Source organism: Vulpes vulpes, chromosome 4 (assembly GCF_048418805.1).
Source record: "Vulpes vulpes isolate BD-2025 chromosome 4, VulVul3, whole genome shotgun sequence".
Lineage (NCBI taxonomy): Eukaryota > Metazoa > Chordata > Mammalia > Carnivora > Canidae > Vulpes > Vulpes vulpes.
The window spans coordinates 17,617,163-17,643,756 of NC_132783.1; the positions used below are offsets into that span (position 1 = coordinate 17,617,163).

The 26,594-nt window shown below is 36.6% G+C and overlaps 2 protein-coding genes across 2 annotated transcripts in view; one reads left to right on the forward strand and one right to left on the reverse strand.

Moving 5' to 3' along the window:
* Positions 1–582: 582 nt before the first annotated feature.
* Positions 583–24,971, forward strand: NUDT6 (nudix hydrolase 6). Its single transcript, XM_026016822.2, has 3 exons — positions 583–629; positions 15,800–15,854; positions 20,240–24,971. Exons 2-3 carry the CDS (start codon positions 15,809–15,811, stop codon positions 20,635–20,637), a joined length of 444 nt encoding a protein of 147 aa, XP_025872607.2. The 5' UTR covers positions 583–629; positions 15,800–15,808; the 3' UTR covers positions 20,638–24,971.
* The window catches only part of FGF2 (fibroblast growth factor 2), a 65,351-nt gene continuing 54,025 nt past the window's right edge, over positions 15,269–26,594 (reverse strand). Inside the window, exon 3 of the mRNA XM_026016823.2 lies at positions 15,269–21,284. Within this exon, the coding sequence (XP_025872608.1) occupies positions 21,099–21,284 (186 nt within the window). The 3' untranslated portion in view covers positions 15,269–21,098. The remainder of the gene's footprint in view (positions 21,285–26,594) is intronic.

Here is a 26,594-nt window from a genome sequence, read left to right on the forward strand (position 1 = left end):
AAAGCAATATATTGGTATGTTATAAAGTCATCACATGTGGTTAAAAAAAATAAATAAGTGGCTTTAGGGAACTCCTGAACTGAATATTGAGATATTTGAGATTTAGATCATCAGGGGCATAACCCATGTTCTATATGTAGTGATTCAAAGAATAAAAATGAGAATGGAAAAGTCACTTTCATTTATTCATTTATTCATATATTCAAAGATAAATATTTTTAAGTGCTTAAGATTAGACATTAAAATAAATGCTACAGAAAGATAGATTAATTTATTTAACTATGTACCATCAGGAATAGATAATCTAGAGATGAAGTTTATGCAGCTGATTATCTTACAACTTACCATATGTTAGAACCATCATTAGTATCCAAGTTGCTAAAAGGACCTGAGTGACTGAGCAGTTGGTTTATTGCTGGAGAGATTTTACAAGTGTTCATGGGTGGCATGTGGTAATTGAACGAGGCCTTCCAGAATGGGTATGATTTTGATAACCACAGATAGGAGTATGGGAGGAATCCAAGGAGAATGAAATTAATAATTCTCAATTATCTTTTGCTTTTTTCCCAACAGGAGCTGTATTTGATGAAAATACTAGAAAAATCTTGGTGGTACAAGACCGAAATAAAGTAAGTTGCTGGGATCCCTGGGTGGCTCAGCGAGCGGTTAAGCGTCTGCCTTGGGCTCAGGGCGTGATCCTGGAGTCCCGGGATCGAGTCCCACATCGGGCTCCCTGCATAGAGCCTGCTTCTCCCTCTGCCTCTGTCTCTGCATCTCTCTCTCTCATGAATAAATAAAATCTTTAAAAAAAAAAAAAAAAGTAAGTTGCTTCTGCTTTTTAAAAAAATGTGTTTTAATTTAGTATAATTAAGATAAAGCGTATTAGTTTTCAGTATACAATATAGTGATTCAGCAATTCTATATTTAGTCAGTGCTCATCACAGTAAGTCTACTCTTAATTCCCTTTCTCTATTTCACCCATGCCCTACCTACCTCCCCCCTGTTAACCACCAGTATATTCTCTATAGTTAAAAGTCTATTGTTTTCTTTGCCTCTTTTTTCTTCAGTCATTTGTTTTGTTTTGTAAATTGCTTTCTAAATGTTCAGTTCTCTCTAGAGAAAAATAAAATGTAGAAAGTTTGATATGCTCAAGGAATAAAAGATTTTAAAAGTTCTTTCTAAGCAATTATGAATCATTAGGATATTTATTTAATTAAAAAAATACCTAATGAGGCCTTGAAAATATCAGGATAACTTAAGTATTGCTCATTGTTATATTATTGCTACAGAAAAATTATAATGGCTATATGGGAAGACAATTGTGTTTCTCATAGATTAAGATATTCTTCTATTCATTCAGCATTCACCAAGCTCCCATTCTGAGCCAAGTGCTGAGCATACAAAGATTATTAAGCCAGTTTCCCTTAATGTCCTGCAGCTTACTACCTATTTGAGAAATCAGTCATGCAACATATAGTAACAGTTTTAAAAAACCCCGAAGACTTCTCAGAGGCGGGGACATTCAAACTGGATCTTGGAGAAGTAGGAGCTTACTGGGCCAAAAAAAAAGTATGAGGGAGAGTGGGAGGATAGAAAAACAAAAATTAAAATGGCACATAAAAAGGTACAAGGGCTAACACATGCTACCTTGGTTTGTTCAGGCTACCATAACAAAAATGCCATAGACTGGGGGGCTTAAACAGCAAATATTTATTTTTTACATTTGTGGAGGCTGAGCCAAGATCAGGGTGCTGGCAGATTCAGGGTCTGGTTGCTTCCTCTTCCCAGGTAATATATGTTCAGCTTCTCACTCTGTCCTCACATGGCAGAAGAAACAACAGTTCTCTCTGGGGTCTCTCTTACAAGAACCCTACTCCCATTCGTGAGGCTCCACTCTCATGACATAGTCACCTCCCATAGGCCTCATCTCATGATATCAGGATTAGGATTTCAGCATATGAATTTGGGGAGGCGTAAACATCTAGTCCATTCTGCGTAGTATAAAAATAATGGTTAAAAAGTTCGTTGCGGCTAGGAGTACAGGGAGTGGTAAAATATTTGACTTGAGTGGTAGTTTAAGAACACAATGTAAAGAGCCTCGTACAACAAAATAAGTCTAGACAACTAGAAACGACAAAGGCTTTTAAGAGAAGAACCATGATTGGCATCAGATGTTTTCATGCTTAGGACTGTAAGCGGTAGAGAATAATTAGATGCTTTCTGAGGCTTCAGTAATATAGTCAAACTAGTCAAACATTTTCCCCCACCATATATGTTTTTAAATTTTAAACTAAATATTTATAATGATATCTGAAAGTGTGACACATTTCTCAGAAATGCTATCTAAAAGCATTCTCATTAGCTATAAATAATTTTCAGTTTTAGTTAAGGCAGGATCTCTGACTCAAACTAAGCTTTATGGTCAACAAATATTTTGAGTACCTAAAATAATATTGTGCCTAGTCTTCAGTAACTTTTTTAAAAAATTTTTTATATCAACATATGCTGTATTATTAGTTCAGAAATAGAATTTAGTGATTCATCAGTTGCATGCAACACCCAGTGCTCATTACTTCAAGTGCCCTTAACGCCCATCACCCAGTTACCCCATCCCCTCACCGACCTTCCTTCCAGCAACCCTCAGTTTGTTTCCTATAGGTGAGTCTCTTACAGTTTGTCTCCCTCCCTGTTTTCGTCTTTATTTTTCCTTCCCTTCCCCTGTGTTCATCTGTTTTGTTTCTCAAATTCCATATATGAATGAAATCATATGGTGTTTGTTTTCCGTTTACTGACTTATTTTTTTTAATTAATTTTTATTGGTGTTCAATTTACCAACACACAGAAAAACACCCAGTGCTCATCCCGTCAAGTGTCCACCTCAGTGCCCGTCACCCATTCCCCTCCAACACCCGCCCTCCTCCCCTTCCACCACCCCTAGTTCGTTTCCCCGAGTTAGGAGTCTTTATGTTCTGTCTCCCTTCCTGATATTTCCCAACATTTCTTTTCCCTTCCTTTATATTCCCTTTCACTATTATTTATATTCCCCAAATGAATGAGAACATACACTGTTTGTCCTTCTCCGATTGACTTATTTCACTCAGCATAATACCCTCCAGTTCCATCCACGTTGAAGCAAATGGTGGGTATTTGTCGTTTCTAATTGCTGAATAATATTCCATTGTATATATAAACCACATCTTCTTTATCCATTCATCTTTCGATGGACACCGAGGCTCCTTCCACAGTTTGGCTATTGTGGACATTGCTGATAGAAACATCGGGGTGCAGGTGTCCCGACGTTTCATTGCATCTGAATCTTTGGGGTAAATCCCCAACAGTGCAATTGCTGGGTCGTAGCCAGGTCTATTTTTAACTCTTTGAGGAACCTCCACACAGTTTTCCAGAGTGGCTGCACCAGTTCACATTCCCACCAACAATGTAAGAGGGTTCCCTTTTCTCCGCATCCTCTCCAACATTTGTGGTTTCCTGCCTTGTTAATTTTCCCCATTCTCACTGGTGTGAGGTGGTATCTCATTGTGGTTTTGATTTGTATTTCCCTGATGGCAAGTGATGCAGAGCATTTTCTCATGTGCATGTTGGCCATGTCCATGTCTTCCTCTGTGAGATTTCTGTTCATGTCTTTTGCCCATTTCATGATTGGATTGTTTGTTTCTTTGGTGTTGAGTTTAATAAGTTCTTTATAGATTTTGGAAACTAGCCCTTTGACTTATTTTGCTTGACATAATACCCTCTAGTTCCATCCATGTCATTGCAAGTGACAAAATTTCATACTTTTGATGGCATTGTGTATCTATACTATGTCCTCTTTATCCATTCATCTGTTGATGGACATCTGCGCTCTTTCCATATTTTGGCTATTGTGGACATTGCTGCTATAAACATTGGGGTGCAGGTGCCCTTAGAATCACTATGTTTGTATCCTTTGGATAAATATCTAGTAGTGCAATTTCTGGGTCATAGGGTAGCTCTATTTTTAACTTTTTGAGGAACTTCCACACTGTTTTTTCAGATTGCCTACACCAGTTTGCATTCCCACCAGCAATGTAAGAGGGTTCCACTTTCTACATATCCTCGCCAACATCTGTTGTTTCCTGAGTTGTTCATTTTAGCCATTCTGACCGGTGTGTGATGGTATCTCACTGTGACTTTGACTTGTATTTCCCTGATGATGAGTGATATTGAGCATTTTTTTCATGTGTCTGTTGGCCATTTGTATGTCTCCTTTGGAGAAATGTCTGTGCATGTCCATGTCTTCTGCCCATTTCTTAACTGGGCTTTTTGTTCTTTTGGGTATTGAGTTTGATAAATTCTTTATTGATTTTGGATGTTAGCCCTTTATCTAATAAGACATTTGCAAATATCTTCTCCCATTTCTTTACTGTGCAAAAGCTTTCTATCTTGATGAGGTCCCAGTAATTCATTTTTGCTTTTGTTTTTCTTGCCTTTGGAGACAAGTCTAGCAAGAAGTTGCTGCGACCAAGGTCAAAGAAGTTGCTGCCTGTGTTCTCCTATAGGATTTTGATGGACTCCTGTCTCACATTTAGGTTTTTCATTTATTTTGTGTTTATTTTTGTGCATGGTGTAAGAAAATGGTCTAATTCATTCTTCTGCATGTGGCTGTCCAATTTTCCCAACACCATTTGTTGAAGAGACTATCTTTTTTCCATTGGATATTCTTCCCTGCTTTGTCAAGGATTAACTGACCATAGAGTTGAGGGTCTATTTCTGGGTTCACTATTCTGTTCCATTGATCTATGTGTCTGTTTTTGTGCTAGTACCATACTGTCTTCATGATTACAGCTTTGTAATACAACTTGAAATCGGGCATTGTAATGCGTCCAGCTCTAGTTCTCTTTTTCTACATTTGTTTGGCTATTCAGGATCTTTTCTGGTTCCATAGAAATTTTACAATTATAAAATGCTGATGGTATTTTGATAGGGATGGCATTGAATGTGTAGATTTGCTTTGGGTAGCATAGACATTTTAACAATATCTATTCTTCTAATCCACGAGCATGGGACGTTTTTCCATTTCTTTGTGTCTTCCTCAATTTCTTTCATAAGTGTTCTGTAGTTTTCAGAGTACAGATTTTACCTCTTTGGTTAGTATTCCTAGGTATCTTATGGTTTCTTCGTGCAATTGTAAACAGGATTGATTCCTTGATTTCTCTTTCTTCTCCCTCATTGTTAGTGTATAGAAATGCAACTGACTTCTGTGCACTGATTTTATTTCCTATGACTTTGCTGAATTTCAGTATCAGTTCTAGCAATTTTTTGGTGAAACCTTTGGGTTTTCTACATATAATATGTCATCTGCAAAAAGTGAGAGTTTGAGTTCTTTTTTGCCAATTTGGATGTCTTTTATTCTTTTTGTTGTCGATTGCTGAGGTTAGGACTTCCAGTACTATGTTCAATAGCACTGGTGAGAGTAGACATCCCTGTTGTGTTCCTGTCCTTCAGGGAAAAGCTCTCAGTTATTCCCTGTTGAGGTTGGTATTCACTGTGGGTTTTTCATATGGCTCACATAATATTTTGGTATGTTCCCTCTATCCCTACATGGTAGAAAGTTTTTATCAAGAAAGGATGTTGTATCTTGTCAAGTGCTTTTTCTACATCCATTGAGAGGATGATATGGTTCTTGTCCTTTCTTTTATTAATATGATGTATCACATTGATTGACTTGGAGAGAAACAGACACAGGCAGAGGGAGAAGCAGGCTCCATGCAGGGAGCCCGATGTGGGACTCCATCCTGGGACTCCAGGACCACGCCCTGAGCCAAGGGCAGGTGCTAAACCACTGAGCCACCCAGGGATCCCCTGTATAGTTTTTTCTAGCATTTTTATGGCTTCAGGTCTCACATATAGGTCATTCATCCATTTTGAATTTATCTTTCTGTATGGTGTAAGAAAGTGGTCCAGTTTCATTCTTTTGCATGTTGCTGTCTAGTTTTCCCAAAACCATTTGTTGAAGAGACTATCTTTTTCCCATTAGATATACTTTCCTGCTTTGTCAAAGGTTAATTGACCATATAATTGTGGGTTTATTTCTGTGTGCTACTTTATCCCATTAATATATGTATCTATTTTTGTGCCATTACCATACTGCTTTGATTACTACAGCTTTGTGTTATAACTTGTCCAGAACTGTGATGCATAGAGCTTTGCTTTTCTTTTTCAAGATTACTTTGGCTATTCAGGAGCCTTTGTGGTTCCACACAAATTTTAGAATTATTTGTTCTAGTTCTGTGAAAAATGCTGTTGGTATTTTGATATGGATTGCATTAAATGTGTAGAGTACTTTGGGTAGTATGGACATTTTAACAATATTTGTTCTTCCAGTCCACAAGCATTCCCATGTCATTGTGTCACCTTTAATTTCTTTCATTAGTGTATATTAGTTTTCAGAGTACAGGTCTTTCACCTCTTTGGTTAGCTTTATTCCTAGGTATCTTGTTATTTTGGGTACAATTTTAAATGGAATTATTTTCTTAATTTTGCCATCTGTTCATTTATTATTTGTATATAGAAATGTGACAGATTTCTGTACATTGATTTTTGTATCCTGCAACTTTACGCAATTTGTTTATGCTAGCAGTTTTTTTTTTTTTTGGTGGAATGTTTAGGATTTTCTATTTATAGTATCATATTATATGCAAATTGTAGAAGTTTTACTTCTTCCTTACAGATTTAGATGCTTTTTATTTATTTTTGTTGACTGACTGCTGTGGCTAGGACTCCAGTACTATGTTCAATAAAAATGGTGAGTCATCCTTGTATTGTTTCTGATCTTAAGAGAAAAGCTTTCAGTTTTTCCCCATTAAGGATGTTAGCTGTGGGTTTTTCATACCTTGATTATGTTGAGGTATGTTCCTTCTACACCTACTTTGTTGGGGGTTTTTATCATGAATAGATGTTATGTCTATTAAAATGATCATATGATTCTTATCCCCTTTTTTAAAAGATTTATTTATTTTAAAAGAGAGAGCAGGCATGCACATGAGCAGAGGGAGGAGGAGAAGAGAATCTCAAGGAGACTTCCCACTGAGTGCAGAGCCCAATGAGAGGCTCACATCTCCTGACCCTCAGATCATAACCTGAGCTGAAATCAAGAGTTGGATGCTCAACTGCCTGAGACACCGAGGCGCCCCATCATTTCTTTTATTAATGTGATGTATTACATTGATTTGTGAATGTGTAATCACCCTTGCATCTCAGGAATAAATTCCAGTTGATCTCGGTGAATGATTTTCTCATGTGTTCTTCAGTTTGGTAGTATTTTGTTGAGGATTTTTGCTTCTACATCCATTGAAGTTATTGGCCAGTAGTTCTCTTTTAGTGCTTTACCTGGTTTTGGTATCAGGGTGATGTTGGCCTCATAGAATGAATTTGAAAGTTTTCCTTCATTTTTTATTTTTTGGAATAGTTTGAGGAGAATACATACTAACTTTTTAAATGTTTGGTAGAATTTACCTATGAAGGCCTCTGGACCTGGACTGTTGTTTGTTGGGAGTTTTTGGATTATTGATTCAGTTTCTGCTGGTAACTGGTATGTTGAAATTTTCAAATTCTTCCTGTTTCCATTTTGGTAGGTTATGTGTTCCTAGGAATTTAGACATTTCTTCTAAGTTGTCTAATTTGTTGGCATATAGTTTTTCATAATATTCTTTTATGATTGTATTTCTATGATGTTAGTTGTTTTTTCTCCCCTTTCATTTGTGATTTTATTTATTTGGGTCCTTTCTTTTTTTTCTTGATATGTCTGGCTAGAAGTTCATCAATTTATTGATTTTTTTTTTTCAAAGAATCAGTTCCTGGCTTCATTGATCTGTTCTAGTTTTTTTAGTTTCTGTATCATTTACTTCTGCTCTGATCTTTATTATTGCTCTCCTGCTGGTTTTAGGTTTTGTTTCTTGTTTTTTTTGAGCTCCTTTATGTGTAAGGTTAGGTTGTTATTGCTATAAACTTCCCTCTTAGGACTGTGTTTGCTGCATCCCAAAGGTTTTTTGTTTTTTGTTTTTTGTTTTTAGAACTAATTAATTAATTAATTTATTTATTTATTTATTTATTTATGAAAAAACAGAGAGAGGCAGAGACATAAGCAGAGGGAAGAGCCAGCTCCCTGCAGGGAGCCTGATGCAGGACTCCAGGATCATGACCTCAGCCAAAGCCAGATGCTCAGCCACTGAGCTACTCAGGTGCCCTGCATCCCAAAGGTTTTAAGCCATTATGTTTTTGTTTATATTTGTTTCCATGTACTTTTTTTGTTTCTTTTATTTCCTGGTTGACCCATTCAGTGTTTAGTAGCATGTTATTTAACCTCCAATCTTTAAGCCTTTAAAGGCTTTAAAACCAGTCTTTAAGTCTTTTTTTTTTTTAAGATTTTATTTATTTATTCATGAGAAACACAGAAACAGAGAGAGAGGCAGAGACACAGGCAGAGGGAGAAGCAGGCTCCCTGAGGAGTCTGATGTGGGACTTGATCCTGGGACTCCAGGATCAGACCCTGGGGCGAAGGCAGGCACTAAACCACTGCGCTACCCAGGGATCCCTTGACTCCCATTTTAAAAGAAGTTTGGTGGGTAAATTGCTATTTAACAGCATTGCATGCTATAGAGAAATCTTTCATGAAAGGAAGAGTCAGTAGATGTAGCAAACTTTATTATTGTTTTAATAAATTGCCACAGCTACCCCAGGCTTCAGCAGCCACCACCCTCCCTGATCAATCAGCAGCCATCAGCACTGAGGCTTGACCCTCTACCAGCAGAAAGATTATGACTTGTGCTCTATATTATATAGTTACTTTAAACATCTTAGCTACCTATTCATCCTCATTTCACAGACTGGGAAATATAACCAGAGTTAAGTCATCAACTATTATTGGGAAGAACTTTTCTCCTACCAGCTCGGGGAGTACTTCCTGAACAACCAGGAGTAGGGGTTTGTATATCAGAAAAGGGGAAGGGAGAGATAGGACTTCTCTGTGAAATATGTATGGCAGCTTCTGATGTTTGTTTATGCAGTGTCCCATCTAGGTGCTAAACGTTAGTTTCCTTCCTGGCCGGAAGCTGGCACCAAGTGGATTTATGGCAGCATCTGTTGAGAAAATTCTGCCTTTAACCAGATAAGGGAAACTCTGAAAAGGCTTCTTTGTGTATCTTGCTATATCTCAGATGTCTTCAGTTCAAAGTCATCTTTATGTCATTCTGGTGGGTTGTGTTCCTTCATTTGGAACTACACATAGCTAACTCAACAAATGCTGTTCAGCTGCTGCTGCTATCTCTGGAGCTCAAAAGGGCCTAGAACCTGAACCCCTGAGAAGGAGGCCTCAACTGATTGATGCCTTTGGGGAGGGGCTGCACAATGAAGTTTATGTCGGAAATGCGAGGAAAACTCCAAACTGGATTTGGCTGATGCTCTGGATAGGAACTGCCACTGCCAGAATGAAGCAGCATTTCTAAGGCAATCCAGATCCACAAGCACGTGAAGAGCCCACAGGAAGCAGAGAGAAGGAGCTAGTCCCTTCTTTCTGCTCCAGCCTTACAGTCTGTTGGTAGAGCCTCAGACTGAATCAAAGGAATCAGCTGGCAAAGCAGAAATTGGCTAGAGGGGTCCCGGTTCCAGCATTAGTAGGGGGAACACGAAGGGTGGGTTTGAAGCAAAGAGACAGTAGCAGCATCAACTTAATAGAAATGCACATTCTTAGGCCTCACCCCAGACCTAATGAATTAGAAATGCTGAGAATGGGATGCCTGGTGGCTCAGCTGTTGACCCGTCTTTGGCATAGGGCGTGATCCCAAGGTCCTAGGATCAAGTACTACATCGGGCTCCCCACAGGCAGCCTGCTTCTCCCTCTGCCTGTGTCTCTGCCTCTCTCTCTCTCTGTGTTTCTCATGAATAAATAAATATTTTTAGAAAAGAGAAAAAAAGAAATGCTGGGGATGCTGCTCAGCAATTTTTGTGTTAAGAAGCACCCCTAGCTTGTGCAACCCCAGTGGCTCAGCGGTTTAGTGCCACCCTCAGCCCAGAGCGTGATCCTGGGGACCCGGGATTGAGTCCCACATCGGGCTCCCGACATGGAGCCTACTCCTCCCTCTTCCTGTGCCTTTCTCTCTCTCTCTCTCTCTCTCTCTCTCTCGATTAAATAAATAAAAAATCTTAAAAAGAAAAAAAAGCACCCCTAGCTTGACTCAGGTACAAGTCAAGTGTGAGAGCCAACAAACTAGAATACTGGTCTTCCAATCTCTTCATTTGCTGATTTTCAAACTTGCTAATGATGGGTTCCTTAAGAATGAGAAAGAGGTACTTTTCAAAATCTAGTTGTGGTCCCCCTCTGCTTCTAGGAAAATCCAAAGTATATAAGACTTTATGAATTAAGTAGGAATGATACTCCTACTTAGGGATTTGATTTCTTTTTAAGTTATAAACATACTATCTCTTGAGCAATAAAATATAAAAACTGAGTATTCGTATATAGTTCAATGTTGTAATAAAAAGTATAAAATGAGACACTGAATCATACCTAATATCTAGAATTATTTTAGTATTAGGTATAATTTAAGTAGAAATGATAGTTACTAACCATAAATAATATTTAGCATTATTTTCAGGTATCTGAGCCAGTTTTTCTCCTTTCCCTTAAGTGTCTCATTCTCCCAAGCAATAGTATAAAGTGTTTCTTGTAGAGAAAGTTTAACCCTTACCACGAACATATGCATACACTGAAATACAAATCCAAAAATGATAATTAAAACTCATCCTTTTTCCTTTCCTACTCATATATTCCATTCCTTTGTTCCTGCCCCATGATTTTGAGAAATAAAAAATCTAATAGTGGCTAAAGAGCTGAATTAACAGTAGGAACCTACTCATTCATTAACTAAACATTACTGAGTTCTACACATACCACATTGCAGAATCTCTTCTAAACAGTAAGCAAACATTAGTGAACAAAGTGAAGTTTCTACATGTGGAGCTTATATTTGAATGAGTAATATACAAATAATAAATAAATATATATAAGTTGGTGGTAGGTGTTAAGAAAAATACAGTAGTACATGGAGAAGGAGTGACTGGGCTTGCCAAATCGTGCATTAATTTCTGTATGCCTCACTGATCTAGCACTCCATAAATTTTTGTTGAATGAACAAACATATTAAGACATCTCTATAGTAGCTTCTGTCTCACTGGCAACAGTGATAATACTGTAGCTAGTGAGATTTATCTAAACACAGTGGCTCTGAATTCTGAAAAGTGAGAGTAGTAGCATTGAAGATTAGAATAGTGAAAATAAAAATCAAATTTCTGGCATTCAGCCAACTTGGAATAAGGGAAAGACAGAAGAAGATCAGATCATATAAGAGAACCAAAAGGAAGAAGCTAGCAGGTCTGTACTTTTCCTTTTATTTTAAGACAGAGAATACTTTATTCAAACCCATCAGAGAAATGGACAACTTGGATCTGTAACAAAGCATGGTATTTTAAAGCGTAGGTCCGTAATCATATATGAGAGTATACACTGCTACATACAAATTACTGACCAGAGTACAATTTTTCAGTGTTCAAAACAGAATAAGGTTCCCTCTAAAAGCAGCACCTTTGTGACATTTTTAATATTCCTCTCCTTCTTCACCCTCTCCTTCCAACAGAATCCACACCAATTTCCTCATAATCCTTAAGGGCATGCCCTCACTACATACCAGTGAACAAAAGTACACTTAGCATACATCAGGTTATACTTGTGGTCCAGGTGAGCCCAGTCCTCAGCAATGGCTGTGGTGTTGCTCAGCATACACATAGCTCACTGTACTTAAACAAGGTCTCTACCAGGTACCACACTGGGAGGCTGGTAATACCAACATGGAAGCCAGTGGGGCACCAGTCCACACACTGGATGCTATGCATGGTCTTGATGGTGGCAATGGCAGCACTGCTATCTTTGGGAACTGAGTTGTCATGATACAGCAGGCAGTAAGACATGTATTTACCATGGTTAGAGTCACATTTCACCATCTAGTTGACCGGCTCAAAGCATGCATTGGTGATCTGTGCTACAGAAAGCTGTCCATGGTAGGTTTTTCTCAACAGAGATGACAGGGGTGTATGTGGCCAAGGAGAAGTGGATGTAGGGATAGGGCACCAGGTGGGTCTGGAATTGTATCAGATCAATATTCAGGGCTCCGTCAAATCTGAGGGAAGCCGGGATGGAGGAAAGACACAATTTGACCTATCAACCTGTAGGCTGGGCGTTTAATGTCAAACTTTCTCTAACAAATGATAGCCTTATGGGGTCTCCCTTGTATGTTACTGTTTCCTTTGCTGCTTGTAAAATTTTCTATCACTATTTTTACCATTTTAATTACTTGTGTCTTGGTGTGGACCACCTTAGTTTGCTTTTGTTAGAGGCTCTCTTTGCATCCTGCATGTGGATTTCTGTTACCTTCCCCAGATTCAGAAAGATTTCATCTATTATTTCTTCAAATAAATTCTCTGGGCCCTATTGTCTCTTCTTATGGGGACTCCTATAATAATATGAACATTAATATGCTTGACGGTATCACTAAGTTCCCTGTTTTCATTTTTTTGAAGATTTTATTTATTTATTTGTTTGTTTATTATTTATTATTTATTTATGAGAGACACAGAGAGCAGAGACATAGGCTGAGGGAGAAGCAGGCTTCCTGCAGGTAGCCAGATGTGGGATTCCATCTCAGGACCCTGGGATCATGACCTGAGCCAAAGGCAGATGCTCAACCACTGAGCCACCTAGATGCCCTCCTGTTTTCATTTTCTATTATTACTTTTTCTTTCTCCTGTTCAGCTTGATTGCTTTCCATTACTTTGTCTTCCCAGTTGCTTATCTATTCTGCTTCCTCTAATCTCTTATTTATTCCATCTGGTATATTTCTAATTTCATTTATTGTGTTCTTCATCTCTGCTTGGTTCTTTTTTACATTTTCTATTTCTTGCATGTTTCATTGAGGTCTTCCACTCTTTTCTCAAGTCCCATACCTTTATGACCATTACTTTAAATTCTCTAGCATGCATATTTCTTTTCACTGTTGTGTTTAGTTTCTTGCTGTCATTTTGTCCTGTTCTTTCATTTGGGACACATTCCTTTGTCTTCTCATTTTGTCTGACTCTCTGTGTCTGCTGTGTGTTGAGAAAATCACCTCCATCTCTTGTTCTTAAAAGTAGTGGCCTTATGAAGTAGTAGTCCTGGAGTATCCTGCTCACCAAAACTTGGCTCTTCAAGGGTGTCTCTTATGTATATTGCATGTGCCCTGCTATTGTAATTGAGCCACATTTGTATTAGTCCAATCATGGCTCTTTTCCTATTGTGGACAGGGTTTGGTCCCTGTGTTGTACTAGTTTTGGTCTGCCTTGGGCTTGCAATGAGTCAGTCCAGGCATTTGGCAGAGGTACAGCAGCATTGAACTGCTGAGTACTTCTTGTGTTATCTAGGTGTATCATGGGATGAGGTGAGCTTAGGGTCCTCTTACTCAGCCATCTTCCCTGGAAGTTGCTGTTATTATTTATATTGCTAAGCCCAGTTATGGGAATGTGTTTTTTTAATAACCTAAAATTATATGGTCAGTTAATTTATGACAAAGGAGACAAGAATGTACAATGGGGAAGGATGGTCTCTTCAATAAATGGTGCTAGGAAAACTGGAGAGCCAAATGTAAAAGAATAAAATTAGACTACTTTTTAAAACCATATACAAAAACTCAAAATGGATTAGAGACCTAAATGGGAAGTGGCACCTGGGTAGCTCAGTCAGTTAAATATCTGACTCTTGATTTCAGTTGAGGTCGTGATCTCAAGATTGTGAGATCAAGCCATGTCAGGCTCCAGGCTTAGAGGAGTCTGCTTTTCTCCCCACCATGCTCCTTTGCTCCCATCCCCCACCCCCTGAGCACCTACACTTTCACTCTCTCAAATAAATAAGTAGATCTTAAAAAAAACCTTTAAAAAATCTTAAAAAACCTAAATGGGAGTATGTTTTAATACTAAAAAGGTGAGAAGATATATTTCTTCCTCCACTGATCATATCTGCAACATTAACCAGGTTTTTCAAATCACTTAACTTAGATCTTTCTACCTACCACTTTGACCTAACCGCAGGCTCAAGCTTTCTGCAGGGGTGGAGAAAGCTTTTTTCCAAACAAGTTCTTTAAACCTAAGTGATGCCAGAAAATACCACAAACTACCACAAAAATACTTAATCTTTCCATACCTACATTTTATGAAATAATCAAAATCAAATTTGTGTAAGCTGTTTTCAATCCGTATATCTAGCATTACCCCCCCTTCTACTAAGTTCAAGTTTAATCAGCAATTTCCAATTTTTTATACTCAAGTCTAGATAAACATTTTATTTTTTTAAAGTTTTTATTTATTTATTCATGAGAGACAGAGAGAGAGAGAGGCAAAGACACAGGCAGAGGGAGAAGCAGGCTCTGTGCAGAGAGCTGATGTGGGACTCAATCCCTGTACTCCAGGATCACGCCCTGAGCCAAAGGCAGACGCTCAACTACTGAGCCACCCAGGCATCCCTCTAGATGAACATTTTAAATTATTGTTTTAGGGAAGCATTTTCTGCCCCATTATAACATTTCTTTTGCTCGATTTCACTACCATAAGTTCTATTTCTAAAATCCTATCAGGAAAAAGACTGCGTAGTTTCTGTAGAAACTGCTTCTGGAACCATTTCAAAACAATCCCAAAGACAGTGTATTCATGTAGAGATATATTTCTACATTAATAAAATATGCTTTATAAATTAATCTCAAGTCTGAGCCAGACACAGAAGGGTGAAAAGCCTGAATTCTATATCCACATAATCAACAGTCTGTGGAAACTGGGACCCATGCCATTGGTCTCCAACTTAGCACAGTTGGGAAATGACACATTCTTTATAAAGCACTCATCCAGGAAATGCGTGGGTCAAAAAGCACACCAGTAAAAGGTTCATAAACTTGTTTTATGAATGAAGTATAAAGTATACTGACTCCAAGCTGCAGCTCCTTTGAGTACATCATAATTTTTCAGTCATTCTCCAGTTTTTATGTTAACAGATAGATCTATCTATCAGGGAAAAAATGTCAACCATAAGAATATTGTCCCATGCCATTTCATAATTATTGATAATCAGTTTTCCAAATGTGCCCTCATTCTAAGATCATGCCTTCCCACCTGCCCTGTCCACCAAAAAAATGAAATGATACACACACAAAACAATGCAAACTTATACTAATCAAATTTATTCATACTACCCAAGAAAAGCAATTACATTTGTACATAAAATCAACACAGAACAAGAGAAATCTGATTAGACATACAATACAGAAAAATAAGTGTGAAAATTAAAAATAGCATTTTAGTTATTAAACTTATACTGTACTTTCTACTTATTTATAGCAGCATCTGTATGATTCCTCTATCTGTTAATAGTTAACTAGCAGCAAAATTTTAAAAATTACACAAACTCAGTAGATGTTTCCCTCCACTGTTTCATTCAAACAGAATTTATCACATTAATCAAACAAAACCACTTCTATTTCCTGAAGAAAAAAATAGGAAAATATTTCATAAGTTAACAGTTTCCCCCAAGAAGAAGAAAGGGTGGAGTGTGAAAGGAAGGTGAAAGAAATTTGCATGCAATTACCAAAAAGTAAATTCTCAGCCTCTTGACGAATTATGGGTGGATTTTATGGAGTCTCCGTGTGTGTTAGTGAATGAAGCTATGTTAACTTTATTTCCTGACTTTATGTTGCAGTTGAAAAATATGTGGAAGTTTCCAGGAGGCCTGTCAGAGCCTGGAGAAGATATCGGTGTGTACACCTTACATATTTTTAACTGGCTTGAAAATGTTCAGGAAATTTGTGTTTACTTTTTTGCTCTATAGCTGAAAATAAGATTTAAAATTTTCTAACTGGTTTATACTGAGAAATTTCAGAGAGGTTACTTCAGAGCTACTACAAAATTAGCAGCAAAACTTGTAATATTACAACTTACCCCACTAGTATAAAAAATACCATTAGGAGCACAACACCTATTCTGTTTAGAATTGCTCCTAGGTTAATTTGTTTGAAATAAAAAGCTTTGGGGATCCCTGGGTGGCTCAGCGGTGTAGCGCCTCCCTTTGGCCCAGGGCGTGATTCTGGAGACCCGGGATCGAGTCCCGCATCAGGCGCCCTGCATGGAGCCTGCTTCTCTCTCTGCCTGTGTCTCTGCGTCTCTCTCTCTCTCTCTCTCTCTCTCTCTGTATCTCTCATGAATAAATAAATAAAATATTTTAGAAAAAGAAATAAAAAGCTTTGCATATACATTAGAAAATTTTAGCAATAAGGGTTATTTTGGATTTGACTAATATTGTTACTGGAATTAAACTATAAGAAAACACAAATTCTTGACCATTTCACCCCACAAGGATGAACAGTAACTTTTAAATGAACCTCAAAATAAGTATTTATAAAGTCACCTATAGAGCAGTAGTGATTTAATTCTCCTCTTTATCTACTATTTATTTTAAATAGTCAGGAAGTCAAAACTTAGTAAAATGTCTCATACAAGAAAGTCTCAAATGAGAACTCCCTAAAACAACTTCCTGAGCTCAATCAGCTCTTGTTTTTCAAACAAGAAAATGTGAAATAAGCTAAGAACTCTCCATGTTACTGATTTTACAGTAAATAGAAGAAAGAATAAAGACAGAGTTTTCCTACCTATTCCTGACCCTTGACTGGGTCAAATGCAGTCTGCATCATAATAAATCAAGATGCCTCATTTGATCTCAGTATTATTGCTCCATGATTTTTTTCCTCCATATGCATGTCTCCTACTTAGCCAACATTTATATATAAAGGCAACTTCCTAGGTTATTTATAAATATTTTAAAATGTATATATATTTGAAACTTGATTTTGTAAAAATGTTACACAGATGAAAATGCCCTGTAAACAGTAAATAGCCAACTCCTAACAAACCATAAGTAAATTTACTACAGTGAGATTATGTCCATAGCAAATTTTGCCCTTTAGGTACTTAAGGATCTTCTGCTTAGATTCTATTGCTTAGGTCTTCTGTTGAAATAACAGATTTTGTGGTGGTGCAAGTAGTGAAAGAAAGGGCCACTTATTTTGGAACACCTAATTATTTCATACTATCCTTATGTGATATATGAGAGTGTGTGTGAACTAGTTAAATTTATGTCTTACATCCTTACCCAATCCATATTGGACAAAAATCAGGCTACAGGAAGTATGTTTAGCTTCCTGTAGCTTGCCTTCTCAAATTAATTGACTTTTTCCTTTTGAGTTTTTATGGATCTTATGAATTTTCAGTTTACTTATATTTAAATGCAAATGAAGAACACATTTTCAAGCCAAGTATACATAATTTTAGGTTTAAGTGTACTCCAGAACACTTAAAGTCCAAATTAAAAACAACAAAAAAAAGTAGTGAATTCTGAATTAAGTATTTGTGGTTGGTACAACAACCCTACCTATCTAGAGAGGATATATATACCTCAACCATGAGGAGTTACAAGAAAAGCAGATGGCATTCATCATATTGCTTAGGAGTATGTAAATTAAAGCTTTCCCTTAGAACTGATAAAACCCTGAAAGCAGCTAGAAATGATAACTCACAAAAGAGTTCTGGAGACTATGTCCATATTAGAGCATTTCTGTCTTATAACACAACAGATTATCCTTGAGGATGAGCCAAATTACCTAAGTATTGAAATTATTTTCTTTAAACTCTGTATTTAGGAGTGTATTTATTTTAGGAATACAACCATCACAAATGTGCACACATTCATATTAGCTCTTGAGTAGTAAACTCTAGTTAACTGGGAAACACGTTTGTTTGGAATCCTTCATTCTTTGATAATACTAGGTAAATGAAGCACTTAAAAAAATTAAGGGGGGGTGGCATATATAAAATAGAATACAATCTTCAATCTTTAATTTAATACCCTAATAGTACAAAAGTATCTACAAGGTTAAAAACAGAGAAATTGCCTTCCTAAAAAATCATCATTACCATCGACAGGAAGAGAATCTCCTGCATGGTCAAAGGACCAGAAAGCAGCAGGGGGTCTGTTCAGAGCTCATCAGTGCACCAGAATCAGAGGGAAACACCAGGGAAACCCACATTCTGCACAGTTTTTCCTATTTTATTTCAACCTGATCCTATTGTTAAATATTACAAACTAGAAATAACAAAATAAACTCCATTTCACTGTCCTGTAACTAAACAAAAACACTGTGACATATTTAAACATATCTCTCAATCAGCAAAAATAAAAACAAAAACTTCTTGGTTTTTCCTATGTTCCTTAAACATATAAAATAGTAAATGTTATTTCACTAGAGCTTACAGTACATTAAAATAAAGGTACAACAGAATAAAGCAGTTTATCTGGATAATAAAATTTAAATTCATGGCAAAAAAGCTGCGGGGTAAAGATTTCCATTTTGAGGAGGAAGGAGTCACTCATATCATGGATGCAAAAGCACTTATATACCTAGTCAATTTTTAGTCTAGTCAATAATATGTTGACTCAAGTTAAACTGATCAAACTACCCAGGTGGTGCTGATTTCTAATCAACAGCTAAGGTGACTGCTGAGTAAGGTAGATTCACTCACTAGTCTGTCTTGTGCCTCCATGATACATAAAAAGGCTAGATTCCGAATGAAATGCCAAATTCTTGATTAGTGGTAGTAAGAGCTTAACGGAACCCCCATGGTTATTTTTTTTTTCCCATGGTTATTTTTTTTAAAGTGCTAACAGAGTAAACATTTAAACAATAGTTAAATTGTAAATATCATTTGCTGATTTCACTTAAGACTAGTGCCACAACCTGTAACAAATTTAATAACAAACATCTATTGTATTCCCAGCTGAAAGTTATCTTTCTTAAGGAAGATTTTCCTTTTATTCACATAAATTCTTTTTTTATGTTTTTAGTTTAAAACAGTAATTTCAAACCATGTTTAATCTATGCAAAATCTCAAGGGGAAGTCAGCATGTAATTCAAAATGGTGGACAAATGTCTTACATTTTAGAACACTTTGTTTTTCCTGTGCATACTGCTATAGTTGTTTCTTAAAAAACAAACAAACATGAGCTTATGTAGGCAATTGTTAAGACAAGGCAATAGCCCAACTACAGGAAAATGTTTTTCCTTGATTTCTTCTTCCTTACCTATTCTTCACCAGTATAATTTTCTATTTGACAAGGAAATAGAAGCATTGAATAGAGGTCTTTGAACAAAAATCTATGCCTGTGACAATTGTGAAATTGGGAAGCTTCTAAGCAAACTGAGCAAAGAAGGCAGCTATTTAAAGAGTTTCTCATAAACACTTTAGGAGACAGTGACAAAGCATCACAAAATTAGAGAAAGCCCATTTAGGGGGTTCTTCTGGAGATTTAGAAAAAGCAACCACAGAAATAGTAATGGCAATCAAAATCCTGTCCCAGAAACTTGCATCATATTGAAAAATCAACCTTATAAAATGTGAAATCTATGTTGTATTATAAAATTCTGTTAATTGCAAGCTTTTTTTTTTTTTTTAATACTTTTGATAAAATAGTTCTTTGGAATCTCAAGAAACCAAGGAAATGCCAAAAATTACTACTGGGATTCCACTAATAGAATAATTAGGGGAGCATAACAAAATGGTTATAAATGAAACTCTTCTATGACTAGAGGCTTGACAGTCCCACCCAAGATCACCAGGAAGGTTTTGAACTTTTCACAGCTCAGTACATTCTGCAGCTCTACAGACTTTTGTAAGGAAGAATGAATCAATTTTTCTCAATACTGATATGTATAAATTTAAGCAGTTTTGATGGATGATCACAAACAGGAAATAATGAAGAAATATGTAAGAATGTTAACTGCAAGAACCTGTATTTTCAACTTTTGGGAAATAGAGTCAGAAGAGGTTAAAAATGTGACCCCCAAAATATACATACCAGGTGGGTAAGTCTACAAATAGCAGCCAAAGAAATACTCGATATTTCAAAAGCTTCTAAGATATATAGTTGTAAGAAAATACTTTGGTATTTCAGGATGTCCAGAAGGCAAAGAGTTTATGTTGAAGTTTTGCTTTTCTACCTTTGGATAATGCCACTTTATCTTAAAATCTTTGTTGATTAAAATTCTCAAAGTGTGATCCTTACTGATTTGTACACCTATCTTTTATGTAGGAGACACAGCAGTTCGAGAAGTTTTTGAAGAGACTGGTATAAAATCAGAGTTCAAGTCCCTCCTGAGTATTCGGCAACAGCACGCCAATCCTGGAGCTTTTGGGAAGTCAGATATGTATATCATCTGTCGCTTAAAGCCATATTCATTCACCATAAATTTTTGCCAGCATGAATGCTTAAGGTGTGAATGGATGGATCTCAATGACCTGATCAAGACTGAAAATACAACTCCTATCACCAGCAGAGTTGCTAGGCTGCTGCTCTATGGGTATAGAGAAGGGTTTGACAAGATTGATTTCACCATGGAAGAACTTCCGGCAGTTTACACAGGCTTGTTCTATAAACTCTATCACAAGGAACTGCCAGACAATTACAGAACTATGACAGGAATGGATTAAATCCATATTTGCACATTTTAAAAAATCTTAAGTAAATTGTACATGCAGAATAATGTGTGCCATATTATAAAAAGTAGTGGACATTTGGGGTTAACTAAATATCTGATTTTAATTTTCTCATGAGTATAATTTACATGAAGAAAACTTACTTGAAGAAAATGTGCAAATTTTAAAAGCCTCTTTTAAAATGAAGCAAATGTAAGAAAAAGATTGTAGCTCTAAGTAAGCTTCACTAGATAAAGGCAAATGCGGAAGTGGAAGTCTATACATTTTCCAGGCATTTTTGTTGCTTTTTCTTTAGTAAGGCAATGATTAAATATTTACTGTTAGATAAAAGGTTATCTGACCATTTATCCAAACCGAGCAGATCACTGTACACATTTTTTCTTTTCTTTCATTAACAAATTTCTAAAATATACGTCTTCTTTCATGTGAAATAAGATAAGATGCTGCCATTTAGATCAGCTCTTAGCAGACATTGGAAGAAAAAGTATAGCTTTCTGCCCAGGTCCTGTTTTTGGTCCAAGTTTATACTGCCCAGTTCGTTTCAGTGCCACATACCAACTGGAGTATTTCCTTGACCGGTAAGTATTGTAGTTATTAGATTCCAATCGTTCAAAAAAGAAGCACTCGTCGGTAACACATTTCTGAAAAATAAAGGAAGAATTAATAGTTACTATTATATTTTCATATGAAATACTTAGGATACTACACTGTCCATTCTGCTCAACCAGCAGCAGTGCTCTTGACTTCCGCAGGACAGACTAGTTTGCAAGACTCAACAGGCCAAAGTCAGACAGGATCTAACTCTGTAGAGGGATGCACGAAGGAACACAGCAAGTCAGCAGGAGAGCTTTCAAGCACATCTCTTCAAAGGAAGACTCCAAGGACCAATGTCCAGCCCCCACAATGGACAGGCCAGATATTAGGCAGCAAGAGCACACCGCTGCTATAGGAACCACACTGCCTCAGACTGGAAACATCCCGTGAACGAACACATATTTCAAAAGGGGGATACACCCAGTAACAAAGAGCGCAGTGCACTTAGTGGTTTCCGGTTAGGTATTTATGGTACATCCATAGTCCTCCCAGTCCAGAGGCAGGTTACCGATTAGGGATCATTTTTCTTTTTATCAGGGTTCCATGAAAGTGCTAGAAGAGTAACCCAGAAGTAACCTTCCTAAAGAAGAAGGGCTTTGTTGCTACTTTACTCACAGAAGCAGAATCAATTCCTTAAATTATAGCAATGTTTTCCTAATGGTTAATGTTTCTAAGGCATAAAAAGAACAGTTTATTATACAGAAAATAGCTAATGTATATAATGCCAAAAAAAGTATTGGAACGTTACATCTGATGAATCATTATCTGTTAGTGTTTTGAGACTACTAAGTAACGAAGACCATACTGACTTCTGGCAGTGTCTTTCTTGTGAGAGAGGAAACTACTCTCCCTTATCATTTAGGTTCAACTCTTTACTGGGGGCGGAGGATAGCTAGCTTTACAAATAATTAGACCTGGAAATACTATTCCAAGTAATGGAGTCTAATAGGCTACTACATTATTTCAAGTAAATGTTCAAAAATCAACTTGACAGGTTAGACTGTTGATAGTTTCTGACCCCTGGGGTGTGTGTTGGGTGGGGCGGGGGGGTGTCAACAAATGATTTACTATAAGGGAAGAAAGGAAAACTAATTTACTTTTTATATTACAATTAGGAAGAAAAAATTATAAACTCCTATAGAAAACCATATAAATTTATACATATTTGTATCTACATATAAGTACAACATGCATACATAGATATATGATATAAGACTATATTTTTGTATTAATGAGTGTACCAGATTCCAGCTTATTTCTACTAGTCAAATCTAGGAAACTTCAGGTTTAGGAAAAGACACATTCAAAAGACTTTTTCCAGATTCTTTAGTTCTTAGATAAACAGTGGCACAAACTGAGAAAAATGTAAATCAATAAACAGAACAATGAAAAGAGCTGACATAATAACCAAAATGCAAATGGTCTAAATGGGAGTAACAGGTGTCTCTGTCATCTAAAGTAAGGGTGTGGTATTAGATCTTATAATTTGCTTCTAGGGATAAAAATTTAACTGGATATTTACTTGGCTTTAATGTTTTTGATCACTGTTAACTTTTAAGAATGGCAATACAAATTTATCTGATTTGCCCATTTTTTGCAAGAAATTACTAATAAAGCAACTTAGTCTTCCGATGCAAATAAATGACAGCATTACAGAGAAGCACACATTGCACAAGGACCCAGCTCTGTGATAAATGTAAAGATTCAAGTGTGATAATGTTGAAACACTTATACCTAGAAAAATGTGGATATTCCATGGCCAATACTTCCACTTTACCTTTGGTGAAATTTATTATGCTTTTCATTTAACATAAGTCAACCAGTGTTACTTTATTTTGTCATCTTTCAGTACCACTGATAAAAAGTCTTCCTCTTTCCCTATTCCAGGTTTAAGATCAGGAGTAAAAGAAGTAGGTGCAAGAGTGAAAAAAAAATCATGTTAATCATAAAGATAATTATAAATTGAGCTTCACAGGCTAATTTCCCAGAGGAAGACCTAAACCACATCATTCTGGACACTGATTTTGGGGTGCTCTGTCAGCCTCCAGGGTGCCCTCCTTGCTAAGTTGACACTCCCTACAATGCCAGACCTATTGGGATATATATCAAGTCAACGATATCTGCCTTCTCAGCTAGTTCCTACTATTTCAGAGAAAAGTAATAGTACCAGTGATTAAGTGGATAATACATCATGAATCCACTTTTTTTTTTTAAATATAAGTTACTTGTACCTTTACAAAAACAAACGGGAGGGAAGAAAAACTTGCACCTGTGCATGTTCAGATATGTAAATTTACTAAACTATTACACACTTGAAAACAAACTACATTTTTCCAACTACATTGATGGGGGTATGTCAAAGAGTATAGGAGCCAACTGGAAAAGTTCCCAATGGCCATGGCAAAAGTAGTTTGAACAAAATAAATAACACAGTATTGGATTATAACCTAAAGTATAAAATCAGTATCCATGAGTGTATACTGATAGATGTGATTAAATAAATAAATGGAGAAGAGACAAATTTCTCATGCAAAAGAATTCCAAATTTGTAGGGATTTCCCCCTCAAGGAGATGGAGCATAAGCCCTTATCCCTTAAATGTGGACTACGTAAAGTGACTTACTTATAAAGAATACAGTGTGGAAAGGCAGGAAAAAGAATAATGTTTATTGTAGTAGAGACAACACTACCTCAGCCAGATGATCAAGATTAATATAAGTCTTGATATACAATGAAAAAATAAGCAGGGTAATTTCTCCTCCTCACTGCTATTTCTTCGCCTTATGCACCGATTGCACAAATCTGGTCCACTGCTAAATGTTAGATGTGAACTTTATGGCCATTTCCCCATGCTCTGTTTTTTTGGATTGTTTATTCTTTTACAGTACTTTGATTTTTCAGTTTTGGCTTAACAGGGAGTTTTGCTCAACATGGATCCAAAAATGCTTTTGCTTACACCACTTCTGAGAATTAAAACCAGACATGATGTATCAATGTTGGTTATTTCAGAACAAAATAAAACACTCAAATTATGAAAAGGTAAAAGCAAATTTGACCTTAATCTTTGTATATACATATATGTTGTGTAAATTTTATAAGATTGGTTTCTAAAACCAATAATTTTCATTAGGTAGTAAACTTTGCATTTAATCTGAAACTAAACTTTGCATTTATCTCTTAAAAATAATATACATTACTCTTCAATTACTCTATTTTTCTGACAAATTTGATCAGTATATATTGCCAATCTAGATAATTGAGCCCTCAAAAATCTATTTTCCCTAGTCTCATTTCATGATTAAGGCCCTTCAACTAAGAAAGTTATTCTATAGGTTAAAAAAAAATTTTACTTTTTACTGTAATTAAGTGTATATCGTCCAAATACATTTTTTTCATGTTTCACTATAATGGATCAATGCAAGTTATATACACATTTTTAATATTGAGATATCTTGTTCAAGATATCATGATGAATAGCATTATATAGAAATCAATATGCAATTTCCTAGCATATAAAGACCAGGTAAATTTTCTATACCAATGCTAATATTGATGCTGTTTGGTGACTTAAATTTAAAACTACAGCTAAGTTCACTATATGCAGTTTTTTACAACCTACAATTTTGTGAACACATAAATCATGAATCCTAATATTTGTTCTTGACTTCTGTTGTTCATGGCAACAAAATTTATCCTGCTATGGAATGGAATAAAAGTCTGTTGCATATTTAAAAACTACTCAATTTCAGCCTCTAAATATAGGCTTTGGCAGTTAAATATAGTTACTCTTTAAACTTTTATATTTTCTAGCTTCAAAAAAGGGCAGAGGAAAGACCCTTAAATGTTTTCAAACAGTGAGAATTCCTTAGCCTGAAAGCATTCATGCCATTACTATGTGAAGGTATTGGGGGACAAAAATAGTACACAACTTAGTCTTTTTCATACTCTTAACTGGTAGCAGTCAACAAAACATGACTCTTAGAAACCAAAATATTTTATGTGTCCAGACTATTCTTTCTGAGAGGAAATGAGGATGTTTTGCAAATCGCTGAAGGAATCATACACCTGGAAGAAGGCAGTAGACTCCAGGGATGTGCCATAACACAACAGTCTGAAATGGGGCCAGGTAGAAGAGTGGAAAGAAGTATGCCTGTGGCAAGTGCAAGTTCATAACCCTCAATTTCTCCAGGTTATAAGGAGTATCTGCAACCTCATGATTGCTAGTGGTCACAACACTGGACTTATACCAAAAGTTGCTCTTAGGTTTTTTGTTTGGCTTTTTATATGCCAGGTGTCTCTTATCATTGTCACCTGAGTGAGGTCTCTGCTGACGTCCCTGGCTATGGTGTCTTTTACCATCAGAGATTCATCTCAACCCATTAAATATTGGCACAGATACTAATAGCCACGGGTTGAGACTTTTAATTTCTTGCCTAAAAGTTGCTGTTATTGACAGCTCGATGCCTAGGGGTCTGACTCAGAAAGAAATATGTCACTTGGGGATCCCTGGGTGGCGCAGGGGTTTGGTGCCTGCCTTTGGCCCAGGGCGCGATCCTGGAGACCCGGGATCAAATCCCATGTCAGGCTCCCGGTGCATGGAGCCTGCTTCTCCCTCTGCCTATGTCTCTGCCTCCCTCCCTCCCTCCCTCTCTCTCTCTCTCTCTCTCTCTCTCTCTCTCTCTCTATCATAAATAATTTTTTAAAAAAATTAAAAAAAATAAAACTACTTATTAAAAAAAAAAAAGAAATATGTCACTTAACTGACCTACTGACACCACCTCCTTGATTTGAGGGTAGGGGCACTTATTCTCATCTGAAAATTGACGTAGCCCACCCAGACTAATTTGAGAAAGAGGATTGCTGCTGAAATGTCAAGGAAGCAAGCCACATACATTGAATGGTAAAACTGGAGATTAACTCATGAACTTGGCAGGAATAGAGCCTATGATGGGAGCTACAACTGAATCTTAGCTATTGCCACTGATAAATCCTTAATTTTCCATATATGTGTAATACCTGCAGCTTTGTTCCTACATAGTCTGTGATAAATTTCTAAGCATTGCTAAATTAACTCTTACTGCATCAACTTGAAGGAAATCTGTTGGATCAGGAAGAATGAACCTATAGCCAAAGGGATAGAAATATATTTAAGACTAAATAAAATGCTATGACCTTAATCTTGCGAAAGGTCCTGTTGCACTAAGGAAGAAACTATAAAACACTTTATTTTAGAGCAATTTCTGCTTCTCGTGGCACAGAATCAACAGTTTGGAAAGCTTAATGACTGTTTACCAAGAGAAGAGGTCAAATCCTCTTAATTCTAACTTGTAGAGAATTCTGTAAGAATGAGAAGATAGT

Excerpts from the sequence above, each read along its gene's own strand:
- NUDT6 (XM_026016822.2), top strand. The coding sequence starts at position 15,809 with ATGTGGAAGTTTCCAGGAGGCCTGTCAGAGCCTGGAGAAGATATCG. Across the intron at positions 15,855-20,239 it reads AGAGCCTGGAGAAGATATCG|GAGACACAGCAGTTCGAGAA; the intron begins GTGTGTACACCT and ends TCTTTTATGTAG.